The sequence below is a fragment of the Camelina sativa genome, chromosome 11 (genome assembly GCF_030686135.1).
Source record: "Camelina sativa cultivar CO46 ecotype springtype chromosome 11, ASM3068613v1".
NCBI classification, from domain to species: Eukaryota; Viridiplantae; Streptophyta; class Magnoliopsida; order Brassicales; family Brassicaceae; genus Camelina; species Camelina sativa.
Genome location: NC_141890.1, coordinates 30,765,282 through 30,781,262, shown reverse-complemented (window position 1 = coordinate 30,781,262; position 15,981 = coordinate 30,765,282). Strand labels below are relative to the sequence as shown.

Below are 15,981 nucleotides of genomic sequence, written 5' to 3'. Positions count from 1 at the left end.
AATTCAAAGCAAAAATCCAGCGGTCAGTTGAACAACTTAACGTTCTGATTAACTTTTCTGTTTTAGGCTTTTAGCTAATGTTTTAGCAGATTTTTGGCTAATTTCGTGCTATACGTAAATTTGTTTCCCTTTGAAGTATTTGAATCAAATCAGTTCTTGACAGAAAAATGACAATCACTTTGTTGTATAACACCACATGCATATATAAAAACAAAATTGAACTACTTCTCGTTTGAGTCTATTTGTTTTGAATGGTGTAATAACATGCATGCTAATCATTTTTGTATAACTAATGAAAAAATATAAATAACAATATATTAAAGTTATATTTTGTTTGTGATCATTTGTATATTGCATATTATTTAGAAAAAATTACTTAGATGTTATTAAAAAGTTGGTTTATTCCTGATATGAATACATTTTCTAAAAATTGCTTAGATATTTAGTGCTCTGAATGTAATTACAATTTAATCTTTGAAATTATTTTTTCGATTTTAATTAAAAATAATAATAAAAAATACACATCAGCAAATTAAAATACACGTCATCTTCCATAATCCACGTCACAACCCGAAAAAAATTAACAGCTGAGTTATAGTATTTACGAGAAAACGAAAGGTCTCGTCGAAATCTGAGTTATAATGTTTTGTGGCTGAGTTATCACAAAAAATAATCTGAAAGCAAACAGTTGATTTATATTACTTGACGGCTGAGTTATAGTATTTACGAGAAAACGAAAGGTCTCGTTGATTTATATGATGGCTGAGTTATAATGCTTTGTGGCTGAGTTATCACAAGGAATAATCTGAAAGCGGAAAACGAAAGGTCTCGTCGATTAATATGACGGCTGAGTTATAATGCTTGACGTCTGACTTATTGCACAAAATACAACAAATGTATTACAATAATACTATATCAGACAAGTTTTCGCATTGTGCCCAACTTGTTTACATCGAGAACATGCGTTTAGCTCATGGCTTAACGCGTTCAATCCGTAGTCATCAAAAACAAGATTCACAAGCTTGTCGTGCATTGTTTCCGCATCTATCTGCACAACTCTACACCCTCTATCGTCAGTGTTAAATACATATTTGTGTTTTTTTTACCCAATTACCAGAAACAACAATTAATGGAACTGGATCCATGAAAGAAAATGAAGAAGAATGAGGAAAATTAATAAGAATGAGTGTAATTAAGAAGTGAAGAACAAGGAGAAAAAGAAGGGAAAAACAAGGTGAAAAACACTTTTTAACCAGTTGAAGAACAAGAGTTGAAGGAACGACGTTTCGTATTTCCGGAGAAGATGATGACATGGAATGCTGACATGGATGATGCGTCCGAAGTGGCAAGTCAGCCACCAAATGAACATGTAAATCAACCTAATTAAATCAGTCATCAAACAAAGTTATAACTCAGCCGCAACATGAATAATATTACAGTAATTAAAAAGCAAACAAATGGCTGCCAAATTCAGCCGCTTAATGTCATAACTCAACTGAAAATTTGTAACTCAGCCGTATCGTTAAATAAGTCAGCCATAACTGAATGATATTCTAGTAATTAATCTTTTGCTACTAAGTCAGTCGTAAAATGACCGAGTTTTACGATAATTCAGCTCATGGCGGCTGAGTTATAAAACTTAACCATAACTCAGCCATAACCACATCTCATAAGTCAGCCGTTGTTCATAACTCAGCCAGATTTAGAATGATAATTCAGCCGTGTCGTAGTGATAACTCAGCCAAAAATTTTACAACTCAACCATCGGATTATAACTCAGTCATAAGGGCACTTAAGTTATGGCATAACTCAACCAGATTTCATTAATCCAGCTGTAACGCTTGGCTGAGTTATGCTCTAAGTCAGCTGTCCGCTCTTACTCAAATGTTTTTTCCATAAATCAGCCGCAACATACCATAACTCAGCCGTCATTACCTCTATAACGCGTTACGTCTGAGTTATTTAATACACGTCAGCGATTTCTGACGTGGCATCTGACATGGCAATGACATTTTTGTAATTATGTTTTTTCCTGTAACATAAAACAAGGACACGTTGGGTATTTTGAAAATACCCGAAATATCCTAGTAATAAAAAAAAATTGTTGATTCTGGTAATATAACCTATTTGGAGTACATCTGAGTAAATCTCCCTATTATTTATCACTGATTAAATTGTGTTTTTTTTGTCGTCTGATAAAACAAAATGACCATAGTATTACCGTACAAAAAACATAAACTAAAACCAAGACAGAAAGATAAAAACAAAAACACAAAAAACACTTGAAATGAAACCGAGAAGGCTCTCCAAGCACTAGAGGATCAAAACGATCTTATTCCAACACCAATACCCTTACACATCTGCAGCGAGAAGATCCATAAGCCATAAAGGTCCTCCTAAAGCCAAATAGAACCGTAGTCTTCCATCCCGTGTCACACTCTTTGTAATAGATAACGCCACTTTATTTGCGGAAACCACCATTGCTTGGCACTCCCATGATACAAATCCAGCTAAGATATGATGAATATCACCTAAAAGAACACAAAACCGGGGCCAACCATGGGGTCAATTAATAGCCTCCACCACCATAGGACTATCAATAGAGACTACCACCCTCTCAATGTGCAGGTTTTGTAACGCTTCCAACGTACACAAAATACATTGTAAACCCGCTCTCACAGCCGAATCTGTTTGACAAAAACCTTCTCTAGCATGGTACACCACTTGCCCCTGCACATCTCTGACTAACAACGCACCTCCAAACATAGAAGAACTATTAATCCAAGAAAGAGCGACATTACACTTTAAGCTTCCTGGCAATGGTTTACACCAAGCTGAGTCCATGTTGTCAAGCGTCTGCTGCGCCTCTCGCTAGAGCAGGGCATTTTGTTGTGCTTTCATAACCATCTCTCTCACATCACCTTGTTTTTCTTGGAAAATAAAATTGTTTCTGTATTTCCACACTGCCCACAACACCCAAGGAATAACCAACCTTGTCTCTTCAGGGAGCAAAGGATCATGGATAACTATGTAAAAATGCTCCCAATTCTTCTCTATATCATTCTCAGGGAAACCGTCCAATGGTGGAGGGATGTTAGCCAACACAAAAGCTTGGCGAGCTACATGACAACCAAACAGTGTGTGCCCAATTGTCTCAACCTGACAACCACAAATATACACTTAGACCTTGTGAAGCCAAACGATCTGAGACCGCCAAAGCTCCTGACAACATCCTCCACATAAACGTTTTAATTTTTTGCACCATTTTTAATCTGCATACCTTAGCTTTAAGCTCATTTGTTTTCTTTAACACCACCAGCATCGTCACATGTACTGTGGGAAGAGAACACACAAGCCAATAACCTCTCTTAACCGAATATGCTCTTGATTGCGAATTTGGCCAAATGAAACGGTCTACTTGGTCCCCATCTAACTTCATTGCTAAAATAGTCCTCGCATCCTTCGGAGGGAACAACTCCTTCACTTTAGCCGCATTCCACTGACCCCCAACTAGATCCCTCAGATCAACCACTTTCAGATTCACATAAAAAAATGTTTGAAATCTGTAAGGTGCTCGAGGATGGATCTCATGAATCCACTTACCCTGCTATACCAAGGTATCACGCCCATTACCCACCACCTTAAGCAGCCCTTTCTTTAGAAGATCACGACCATGTAGAATACTCCTCCACGCATATGAAGGTCTTGATCCAATACCACATTCTAAAATTGATTTAGTTTGAAAGTAACAACCTTTATAGAAACACGCAATCAAGGAAACAACATTATTTAGCATTCGCCAAAACTTCTTTGCTAGTAACGCTTGGTTAAAGTCACGTAAGTAAATTGTGTTTAGATTAATAATAAATTAAGTTTTAGCTTTTTTAAATTGTATGTAATTAAGAGTGTTAAATATCTTTTATTTTGATAAAAAATATTGTAGTAAATAATGTTAAGCTAATACCTAATCAGTTTTGCTTTTGTTTTTGTTTTATGAGAACGACATGTTAGATAACAAAAAATTATATATATGTTCCTCAACTTCTTTAACTCAATGACATGCATATGCATTAGTCTTTTTTTTTGAACAAAGCAAATAACATGCATTAGTCAAATGTCATGTTTTCTATTGCTACCATCCCAATCAACATAGAATTAGTAATATGGTATAGAAGTATAAAATGAAGTAATATCGAGAGATGGACATATAAAATATAAACTTATACTCAGAGAGACTCGCAAAGTAAAATATTGAATGGAACAGTCCACAGTTTTCATGGTCCACTAATTTAATTAGCATTAATAACTGTGTCAGGTCGAGCCAATCTCAATTATTTGGTTCATCAAATAGCACTAGTTATAACTTATAACTATAAAAATGTACATTCAATGTATAAAGTAAGTATACAAAATAGATTCAAAAACATAATGTCCTTATATCTTCTATAAATAAAAAAAATAAAAAAATAGGAAAAAAGTGGAAAGATGAGAAAAAGTGTCTACCTCCAACTATTAAGACATCAAATCTACAACTGTCTATATTTTATTGGTTAGATAAATTAAAGAATAAATAAATAATTAAATTAAATTAAAATATTATTAATTAATTCTTTTGATACACCAAATGGAGGTATAACCAATGGACTTGCCCTTACCAAAATTAGATTTTTTATAACATGTAATTCATTTAAGATACTCAATCCTAACGAATTAAACTATTTATGAAATTTGAAATTATTTAGTTTCCAATGTGCCAATTTATGAATTTAAATTTACATTGATTAAGTTTTCATTTTCTATTTTTCTTTTCTTTTAAACTAGCTATTTCATTTTGGATTTTGGCTCTTTAATACATATTTCAAATTTTCAATCGGTTTACTTCTTTTTTTTTTGGGTATTCTCTCTTTTCGATTTTGTTTAGCCGTTTAGGATCATGGGGATGATTAGATGATTTGGTTGTTATATAAGAAAATGAAACCAATCCAACATTTCTACGTTAAATTTTTGGATTAGCTTCTCGACCAAATTTGGTTTTTTTTTTCGGTACGTACATATGTTCAGGTATAACTAGTGGGTGGACATATATTCTTTCGACGCATGGTATTTTAGATTACTTGTATTCTACAAAATCTAAATGAATTGTCTCTTTTAGTTGAAAAGCAAAATAGTTGTCTCCTCGCCGATATACGTATTTTTCACGTATATATATATATATATATATGTGTGTGTGTGCATGGATTGGAGATAATGCATGTCATTGTCTCATTCAATTGACTTTGTCCCTCATATTATACGTACTCAAACACTCTTACGCGTAGATCATATTGTGTCTATATATACAATACACACATGTTTAAGTTAGGTGGCTAGGAGGAGTCTGTGATTCCCCTTTGAGTTTAATTTACTTATTACAATTAAATTCAAACCATGGTACAACTTTTAAAGTTATTTTTCTTGTATATTATAAATCGAGTTCGAGTGTATTATTTTGCTCTTATGATACTATCGTTTATTAGTTATTACTTACTCACGAATGATGAAATTATATCCATTCTTTTTCGTTTTTTTTTCTCAATCTTTTGATATTTTTTTCCACATCTCTAATTTGATTATTGTGAAAGTTTGTTCTGTAAATTTACATAACAATGGAGCCCTAACTAATATTTTCACGTTTTAGGGAATAAAAAGAATATTTGGAGTTTTTTTTCACTAATGTTAATATTTATATTATTTTTAGAATTGTGATAACGATTACAAAATAAATAAAGAAGATAGAAAAACTGAACAATATAACTAAAAAATTACAAAACAACATAAAACAGCACAATAAAGTTTAAACGAAAACAAGCAACGAAGGACCTAAAATTAAAAATGTTAGTTTCAAACAGTGAAACTCGAACATTTACGTGATTGCTTCAAGTCTAAAGAATTCAAATCCTCATCGTTGTTGTGACGAATAACGGAATAAAAGCCTATCCAAGACCATTCCTCAAACTCGAGCCCTCATTGCTTTAAGTTGTAGTTATGAGTAATTTATCTTCTTTAATTTGAGGGATTATGTTCCATTTAAAACCATCAGTTTAGTTTTTAGAATTTAGATGAAGACGAAGACTTTGTTCATAAAAAAACAAAAAAGATGACGATGAAGAAAGCTCTATTTCTTCTACCAAAAAAGAAAGCTCTATTTTTTTTCGTTTTGACAAATTGACTTGCGTTACAGCATACGCCACGTGCTTGGTAATAAAAGAATCTGAGTTATGTCTTATTCTTATTACTTATACTCTCTCTTTTAAAAACCCCGCCTAACATCGATTACGCCTCACAAAATTATTAAATCCACCCTCTACTCGATTAATAACTAATTTCTACCTATCATCGATTATTCAATTATACATATCTAATTTGATTATAACATGTTTAATACGGTTACTTTCCGCTTAATTTTGTATATAATGATTATTTTTAGAGCCAAATATAAATCAAATATGTACTTTTTGTTATTTAGACATTTAAATTAAAAGTTTATGATATTTTACTATAACTAATGTACAAACTTTTAATGAAAATTATGAATTTTCTTTTAAAATTACATTTTAAAGACAAAACTATAATTTTATATTTTATTTGATATTTTTATTTTAACATAAACAAAATTATACTTATATTTAATAGTACATATTTTTATTTTATTAATAATTTGATAAAATAATTCTAAAATTAGTTCCCGATTAATTTTTATTTAATTTTTGATTTTTTCGTTAAATGCTCAACGCTAGATCTATCCCAACCGCCCAACTAGCGCTTAACGGTTTTAAAAAAAGGGCTTATACTATTTAGTAGTTTAGTACTAGTATTGTTATTATATTTCGTAATTAATGCGAAAGCACATTCTTTCACTTATTTCAACATTAATATATAATCATATTTATATATTTATAGAACTATTTTACTCCACCACTCTTTCCCACGATCTGTGGATGGTCTGCGTGGCGCCACGCATGAACTTTTATAAACAAAAATATGAAAACTTGAAAAAAAAAATACTTGAAGATTTCATAAATACTAACAAATTCACTGAAAAAAACAGCTAACAATCTCTGAATTTACATCAAATATTAAATGAGATCAGTGTCTATAGTTATACTAACAGTTTCTGAAGGGAATATGTAAATTAGTAGTATTCTATTTTTGCTTACAGAAAAAAGTTATACAGTCTAACTGAGGAATAATTACGAAATATTCTTTAGTTATACAGTCTAAGGAACAATTAACGTAAGAAAAACTTAAAGCTGTTGGTTGTGAATTACAATGATAATAGTTGCAGTTCTTTTGACATAAATTAGTTTTGTTTGAAACTAATGATTGTTTATTCTGCACTCAGTGTCGCTCATCAGAGCATATTTTTGTTCAACTTTCTTAAACCAAAAAAAAAAAATGTTGGATATGTAATGTATCTTCAAGCCAAAAACTAGAAAACGGTATATATATATTTTTTTTCTTTTCGTTACTGTGTTTTTAGCCTAAGACTTATAGCCTTCATTATTAAGTTACATAGGGTCTCAACCACTAGAATCAATTACTGGTACGTAGAACAGTGTATCCTATAACCATTTTTCATTTTTGTTGTGTATAAAGTGCCATAATTCGTTTACAAATGAACTTCGTATTAATCTTTCTCTTTTGCTCCTTTGTGGCAACAACAACATGAATTACGAACGGAAACTCGAAAATGAATCTCTTAGTTGTTTAATGAACTCTTGATAGACATAAACAACCATAATTACTTTGGTTGTTTAAAAGAAACTCAATGCCACATGGGCCTTTAGCTCGTAAACGTGTAAATTTTGTTTACCGATTAATAATATTTGGGCTCATTACTCTCCTTGAGAATTCTCTCTCTCTCTTTTTTTCTTCACGGTTTTTTTTTCGCCTTTCAATACCGTCCGTAGTTTTTAATTTTAACTTCAATCAAAATGCCACAAAGTCACAAACACAAAGCAGGAATGTCTTTGTAGGACTACTAGGGCCAAACCGGAAACATATTTGCTTAAAGCAAACTCAAACGTAAAATATAATTTCCATTTATTTTTAGTTTCCAGTATTTTTTTGGTGTTTGTTTTCTAAATATATAAAAAAAAAAAGAAACTAAAAGGATCGTAAACGTTTCCCGCAATTAGCCTTTTTCATTTCCAATTTCTTGTTTTTTTCTTGATTACCAAAAAAAAAACAGAAACAAAAACTGGACATTTTGAATTATTTTCCGGCAAAAGATCAACCGTCAAAATTTCTCTCTTGAATTTCTTCGAGACCATTCAACAATATCGTTGGCATTTCAAGAAGTCTCTCTCAAGGTTTCTAATCACGCCTCTATGAAAATTTGATATCCAATTTTGGTGAATTTGATATCCAATTTTTGTCGATTTGTTCACCGTTTATTGTATTTTTGCCTGTAAATTAGATTTCCTTCAAAAACATTATTGCCTCCGTTTTCACAAATTTCTTTTAATGTTTTACGTTTTGTTTTCTTTATAAATTGATGATGTTTGTTTCTAGTCAAGTTTGCTATATATTTTCAAACAAACCTATATAAAATAACTATCATTAGTTCTAAAAAACTTTTGGTCATTTGAATGCTTTTCGTACGAGTAAGAAAAAAATACTCTACAACCCAATATATTTATAAAACATTGGAAACATTATATCTCTAGCGTTTGGATTTCCCAACAAGATTTATAAATTTTGTGTTTGAATCAGTATAGTTAGCTTATTACAGCTCAGTTTTGTATGTTTTTCCATCATGTAGCAGCTATATTTTAAAATCTTATCGTACAAAAGGTTTGGGCTCATGAAGTGATGCACTTGCTTTTACATGTACAGAAATGAAAAATCGAATCGAAGAAGGATCCGGGATGATTAGTGTTTATGGACGATCAGATGGATCAAGCAGCATTCTGTCATTTAATGGATCAGAAAGTCGTCAAAGTTTAGATCAAACTAAGCAAGGCAAATGTTCTTTTACTGTCTTCTTTGATGTTTTGTCCTCTACTTTGCATGCATTTGACGATGGAAGTTTTAAAATATTCATCTCTTTGTTCTTAACCATTAGTTTTAATTTGGCTTCTAGGTCATCAAAGTTTAGTAGAGTGGTTGAATGAGAAACTTCCTTATTTAAATTTACGATGGGAGGCTTCAGAGGAAGAATTGAGAGCATGTTTGATGGATGGTACTGTCTTGCGCAATCTCTTAAATCAGCTTAGTCCCGGTTCAAATCGAATGGTACTTGATTTTGAGTACATAATTTTTTCTTTTTATTTTCTATTTTTCAATCATCTGGTTATGTGATTTGGTTTTACTCTCTTTGGACTGATCCTGCCAGGGAGGTAGCTTTGAGCCTGGTTCTGTAAATATTGAGCGGTTTTTGGCAGCTATGGATGAAATGGCATTGCCCAGATTTGAGGTTTTAGACTTAGAACAGGTTTGTTCTATTTATTTATATAATTTGTTCTTTTTTTTTCTGCTTAAAAATTTAATGCATCAAAAGGAATAATTTGCTAAAGTGGTTTTTGGATTGCCACATTTAATTTAATAAATTGATATAATTCAGACACATTGATAAATTGATTAATAAACACTAAATATTTTCTCTGTATTTGGTAAATTTTGTGTACTTTCTTAAATCAGAAATTTGGATATCTATGCAGGGGGATATGATTCCAGTTTTACAGTCTCTTAAGGCGCTTAAAGCTAGTTTCTCTGATGATAAGAATACACTTTGTGCAAGAAGAAGATGGAGTTTGCCTGAGGACCATTCAAAGGGAGTTGATAGTAACTTTAATGATGGATCACTGTTTAAGGAAGCATCTGAGATCGACATACCTCATGCTCAAATTTTGGACTTACTAAAATCAAATAGTCTACAAGTAAAATGTTATAACATCATTTTTAGTTAATATCTCGTTTCAACTTTGATGATTCAAGTTTCATTTCCATAAACCTTCGACTTTATATTCATAATACGTTTTCCTTTCTCTTGGTAGAATACTTCTACTCGGTCGTTGTTTGATATGCTCGATAAGCTTCTTGATGAGAGCCCGCAGAAGATGAATGTGTCTCATGTAAGAAAGGATTTTGCAATCTTAGTTCAAGAAACTTTTTTTCTTTCTCAGTCTTCATTTATGTTTGCATTCTTTGTTCTTCAGGCTTTTGTATCTATCTTGAGAGGCATTGTGCAAGTTGTGGAACAACGGATCTCAAATCAAGCTGAAAATTTAAAGAACGTACGATTATTAATTCACGTTTTTTTTGGTTGCCGTTTATACATTATCATACTTATTGACACAATTAAATATATGTTATGGTGCAGCAAAATATACTCTTTAGGGTCCGTGAGGAAAAATATAGATCAAGAATAAATGTATTAGAAACTTTGGCATCTGGAACGGCAGATGGGAATGAGGTACTAATTATCAATTTCTGTTGCAAATATCTTTTCATCTTGCTGCCATTTTTGTCAAAATTTTCGAAGTTTTTTACTATGTTATTTGTGCTCTATACTTAGCTACTGTCAGAGGATGAAGATGTCCTGCAGCTGAAAAAGGAAAAAGAGCGTAGTGACGCTGAACTTTCTAAGTTGAAGAAAGAACTTGAAATTGTGAAAGAGACACAAGAAAAACAATATTTGGAACTAAAATTAAATGCTAAAAAAGCTAGAGTTGAGTTGGAGAAGCAATTAAAGGATTCGGAGTTACGTGTAGTAGAAGCAAAAGAACTTGAGGAGTTATGTGAAACAAAAACTAAAAGATGGGAGAAGAAAGAACAAACATACAAGAGCTTTATAAACCACCAGACAGAGGCTTTGCAGGTTAATTGACTTTATTGATAGTTTTGTAAACATGATAAGCTCAGAAGCTCTTAATGATACTATCATCGAGTTGTGTGAGCTCTGCAGGAATTGAAAGCTACTTCTATCTCTTTAAAACGTGAAGTCCTAAAGACAGGAGAGAACTACTTCCAGGATCTAAATTACTATGGTAAGATTGATCGTTGTGTAATCCATTATTAAAGAACTAAATTCTTATGTTTATGTTTTTTTTTAGTGCTTTTTTTTTTATATATTCGATCAACTAAATTTGGCTTTAGTGGTTTTGAACTTTTGATTTTGTAATTTGAATTTACCTCTTAGGTATACAGCTAAGAGGAGTGGCTCATGCAGCAAAAAATTACCAGATAGTCATTGAAGAGAATCGGAGGCTTTACAATGAAGTGCAAGAATTAAAAGGTATAAATTGTGAAATCGTTTTTTGGCGCCAAACTATCAAAACGATTTTGATAAAGTTTTTTGAACCATAAAGTTCTAATTTCATTGCGTTTAAATTATATAATTATGCAAAAATATTGTTATACTAACCTATACCTAGAAGATCCAGTTGTTTGTTATTTAAATTTATTTATTTTAAAAATATTATTTTACAATTTAGATATCATAAAGCTCAAGTGCTTGCAATTAAAACTTAGTTTTTTGAAAAGTATAACTGATGATTATTTCATTGAAAAGTATATTCTAATTATTTGATTAGTAAATTAATTTGATCATTAACAAGGGGAAAAATAGTCAATTAAAACATTCACACATCATTTTGATAGAAATTAATTTCATATATTTTTGCAAACCAACAAACCAAAAAATAACATCCCGAAAATGGAATAACCAGTTAAGACCATCTAGCTAAAACTTTTGTTTTTTTTGTGTTACTTGCATAAAGGAAATATTAGAGTGTATTGCCGGATAAGACCATTCCTTCAAGGGCAAAACAAGAAACAAACGTCAATAGAGTACACAGGTGAGAACGGTGAACTGGTGGTTGCAAATCCCTTAAAGCAAGGCAAAGATACACATAGGTTATTTAAATTCAACAAAGTCTTCGGCCCTGCATCAACTCAAGGTTTAATCTCTTCCATTTTTTTTTCATATATGAAAAAATATATATAGTTTACTACGACTTGTCTGAATCTCTCTATCTGCAGAAGAAGTTTTCTTAGATACTCGACCGTTAATTCGATCCATTCTTGATGGCTACAATGTGTGTATATTTGCTTACGGTCAGACAGGTTCTGGAAAGACTTATACAATGGTAAGCAACATGACTAGTTTCGTTCTTTATATGTTTAGGTTTGTACGTTAAGGTTTCATTAATTTCCAATGTTGACCATTTATCAACCAAATTAGTGAATTGACTCATATTTATTATATACTACTTTAGGTCACATCTGATTTTAGATGTTGGCTTCCTAGCTAATTAATATGTGATCCTAGATATTAGTATTTCTACTTTGTTTACACAGATTGGACCAAGCATATCTTCAGAAGAAGATTGGGGTGTTAACTATCGAGCTCTGAATGACTTGTTCCACTTAACTCAAAGTAGACAAGAATCAGTGATATATGAAGTTGGTGTTCAAATGGTTGAGATTTACAATGAGCAAGTTCGTGACTTACTTTCTGAGGATAGTCCTAATAAAAGATATCCTTCTCTAATATTTATTATTTATTATTTTACTTTTTTGAATAACTAAGAGTATTTGGCCTAGATCCGTATATCCTCTCATCCTCGAGACTATAATATTTTAATGGTTTTCTCCCAAATGCCACCCGAACCGGCGGCCCCTAGGTTAATGTATCTAATATTTGATATTTTGGTGATATCATTTTCTTATGTTTACAAACGTAAACTTTCCTTAACTTGCATACACACTTGGGATTTGGAATACTGCTTTACCAAATGGCCTCGCAGTTCCTGATGCAAGCATGCATTCTGTAAATTCAACTGAAGATGTTCTTGAACTGATGAATATTGGGTTGAGGAATAGAGCTATTGGTGCCACAACCCTTAATGAAAAGAGCAGTAGATCTCACAGGTATGAACAAACTTTTCGTGATTTAACATGTCATCTAGATTTAATTAAGCTAACACATTGGTTTTTGTCCTATTCTTTTCTTGCAGTGTTCTTTCTGTTCATGTACGCGGTGTTGATATCAAAACCGAATCTATCTTGCGTGGTAGTTTGCATCTGGTTGATCTTGCCGGAAGTGAGAGAGTTGGTCGCTCTGAAGTAACGGGAGAGAGACTCAAAGAAGCTCAACATATAAATAAATCATTGTCTGCTCTTGGAGATGTTATATTCGCTCTAGCACATAAGAACCCTCATGTACCTTATAGAAACAGCAAGCTAACACAAGTCCTCCAGAATTCTTTAGGTACTATATAATATGCTCTGGCTTTTCTTAAGTTATTATTATTCGACATTGGTGTTTCCTTGCTTCATTACTCCATTGTTATTTTTTTAGGAGGGCAAGCAAAAACCCTTATGTTTGTACAGATTAATCCTGATCAAGATTCATATGCTGAGACCGTAAGTACTTTGAAATTTGCGGAAAGAGTTTCTGGTGTCGAGCTAGGTGCAGCTAGAAGCTATAAGGAGGGACGAGATGTTAGACATCTCATGGAACAGGTACATTAATATTCATGTTGGGGCTTAAACATCAATTCCTATACCCTCAAGAAACAGTTTTTTGAAAAAGTGAAGTAAATGAAATAAACAAATTTGTTATTCAAAAAAAAAAAAGAAATAAACAAATTTGTAGTGGTTTCACCTAATGTGAAATACATAAGTCCACTTAGTTTTCTTACAATTCTCTCTAAGAAATTAAACTCCACAACCTAAGAACTTCTTCATGTCAATGCTTCATTGAGGATGGAGAGATGTATTTCTCTTTATCAAAAAGAGAATGTATTTCTAATTTAATAATCTTTGAATCTTTACATTGCATGTAGGTATCGAACTTAAAAGATATGATTGCCAAGAAAGACGAAGAACTTCAGAAGTTTCAGAGTATAAAGAGTATCCCAAACCGTGGACTAAGCAAACTAAAAATTGGCTCTCCTCCTAGAAGACATTCTTTAGGAGGAGCTTTAACAAATTCTCCAAGAAGAAGACAAGGATCTGGTCTACTTGGAAGAACAACTTCAGATTCAGCAGATGAACGTCGACATCGAAATGAATCCCGGTCATCGTCTAAGTTTTCTGGTGGGGCTAAAGACAATAATATATTTGAGGATATTGAACTCTTAGGCCTTGAAGATTCAGATAATGAGCAAAGGTTGAGTGATATCTCTGATAGTTGTCTTTCAATGGGAACAGAAACTGATGGCTCAATTGGTAGCGGTGCAATGGAGTTAACTCTCTTCCCTGAAACCTCAGATCCTCCTAAAATGTCTGAACAATCTGAACAAAATGACAAGTGAGTATAGTTTATAACCTATTTTCAAATAAGATTTAAATTGTGCTTAGTGTTCATTGTTTGTATACTAATTGCAGAGCTAATGTTGAAGCATCAAAGCCACTTAAGCATACACCAAAACCAGACCAGACCAGACCTTCTCGTTTGTCGATTTCCACCTCCTCGTCCAAGACATTAACAAGTACTCTCACTATCAACTCTTTGAATACCTTATTTGTCCTTAAACCAAAGCTTCTTGGATCTACTTTGTAGAACAAACAAAGATTATATAAAATTTTGTTCAACGTCAGAAGCTTATTGCTTACGGGATCATAAGGTGTTTCTCTTTTGATCTCAGGTTCCAAAAGACCAATCACCGGCTCATCCTCAGTAAAACCTCTTAACAGAAAGAGATGAAGATTATTTTTTTCCAACGCCCTCAAGCTTCGTTTTCTTATACACACCACGTAACCTTGTTTAATTTGTGTATCAGAAAATCGAAAGTAAGTAAATCTTGGTTTGAAAAATGCTTGTGATTATGTCTTTGGTGCTCTTACAAGATGAATCTAACAACCTTCACGGGGACACAAATGTGTAACATATGTTAGTATCAAACAGTGGCGGAGCTACGAATTCAATTCATCAGGGTCAAAATATAATTTAAGAGGTCAATTGTGTTATTAATTTTTTTTATAGGGGTTAATTTTGCTATTTTATCAGGGTCAATTTGATTTTTTCCTAAAAATTCAACTAAATTTAAAATTTCACCAGGGTCAATGGACCCACATGCTTCTACCCTAGCTCCGCCCATGGTATCAAAATTATTATTTTCATTGTCTCTATAATGTTACCATTCTGGATAAGATTTCCCATTAATTATGTGTACACTTCCTAGAAGCTTTGGTGTTTTCTTTTGTTAGAGCAGTTTTTAGATAGACAAGATTACTATATGAAGAGTATATTAAATTACGTAAATCATTGATATACTTACCATTTAGACTCCAGTGATATTACAACAAATGCAATTAATGGTCATTAATTAAGTATGTTTTACGTGCACATGCGGTTAAATAGCTGTGCAATTAGTATACAAACAATGAACATTAAGCACAATTTAGCTCTTATATAAAAATCTTATTATATAAAGTTTGATGTCAAAGTTACTTATTAACAAGATCGTGACACGTGTCAATCTTATCATTCAGATGTTGACACATGTCAATTATAAATTTATGAAAATTTTAGAAAATAAAAATATAAGAATTCAAAACCTACCATAAAAAAGTTTTCTCTAAAATTAAAATAAAGAAAAGAAAACCTAATTTTATTTAAAATCTTGTAAAGAAAAAAAACCTTTGTAAACTTCCAAATGTAAAACAAAACTATCAACAGTTTTAAAAATATTAAAAGGCAATTATAAGAAAATTATAAAATTGAAACAACTTTAAAATTTAAAAAAGATCATTACAAGGAAATTATATATATATATATATCATAAAATTTGAAATTATAATATAGTTTATTTATTTTAATTTTAAGTTGCTAATTTTACAAGAAAAAGAGTACTTTTTATATAAGATAAAAAATGATTGTAAAAATATACAATTAATTACTGTTTCTAAAAAAATGTAAATACTCACCTTTACATAAAGAAAAAGATGGTTGAAGTAAAAAAACAAAATAGATCGTCTCATATTTTTTTT

At 31.8% G+C, this 15,981-nt stretch overlaps 1 protein-coding gene across 2 annotated transcripts; it reads left to right on the top strand.

Annotated features, from left to right (window-relative positions):
* The first annotated feature begins 8,158 nt into the window (after positions 1-8,158).
* LOC104724498 (kinesin-like protein KIN-14K) lies at positions 8,159-14,956 on the top strand. 2 transcript variants are annotated; one of them, XM_087471131.1, is made up of 21 exons: positions 8,159-8,351; positions 8,878-9,003; positions 9,125-9,276; positions 9,377-9,475; positions 9,702-9,920; positions 10,038-10,115; positions 10,200-10,277; positions 10,364-10,456; positions 10,559-10,861; positions 10,949-11,030; positions 11,183-11,278; positions 11,763-11,942; positions 12,025-12,131; positions 12,343-12,521; positions 12,751-12,915; positions 13,002-13,255; positions 13,346-13,509; positions 13,833-14,085; positions 14,200-14,299; positions 14,377-14,480; positions 14,637-14,956. In XM_087471131.1, the coding sequence occupies exons 2-21, from the start codon at positions 8,880-8,882 to the stop codon at positions 14,693-14,695; spliced, it is 2,889 nt and encodes a 962-aa protein (XP_087327257.1). In that variant the 5' UTR covers positions 8,159-8,351; positions 8,878-8,879; the 3' UTR covers positions 14,696-14,956. The 2 variants fall into 2 exon arrangements, with proteins under 2 accessions (XP_087327257.1, XP_087327256.1); XM_087471130.1 differs by having other exon boundaries at positions 13,833-14,299.
* Positions 14,957-15,981: the final 1,025 nt, after the last annotated feature.

What these genes read in the sequence shown, in the direction of transcription:
- LOC104724498 (XM_087471130.1), top strand. Translation starts at nt 8,880, where the DNA reads ATGAAAAATCGAATCGAAGAAGGATCCGGGATGATTAGTGTTTATGGA. An exon ending in CGGCCCTGCATCAACTCAAG is followed by an intron (nt 11,943 to 12,024) that starts GTTTAATCTCTT and finishes CTCTATCTGCAG; the next exon opens with AAGAAGTTTTCTTAGATACT. An exon ending in AGTCCTCCAGAATTCTTTAG is followed by an intron (nt 13,256 to 13,345) that starts GTACTATATAAT and finishes TTATTTTTTTAG; the next exon opens with GAGGGCAAGCAAAAACCCTT.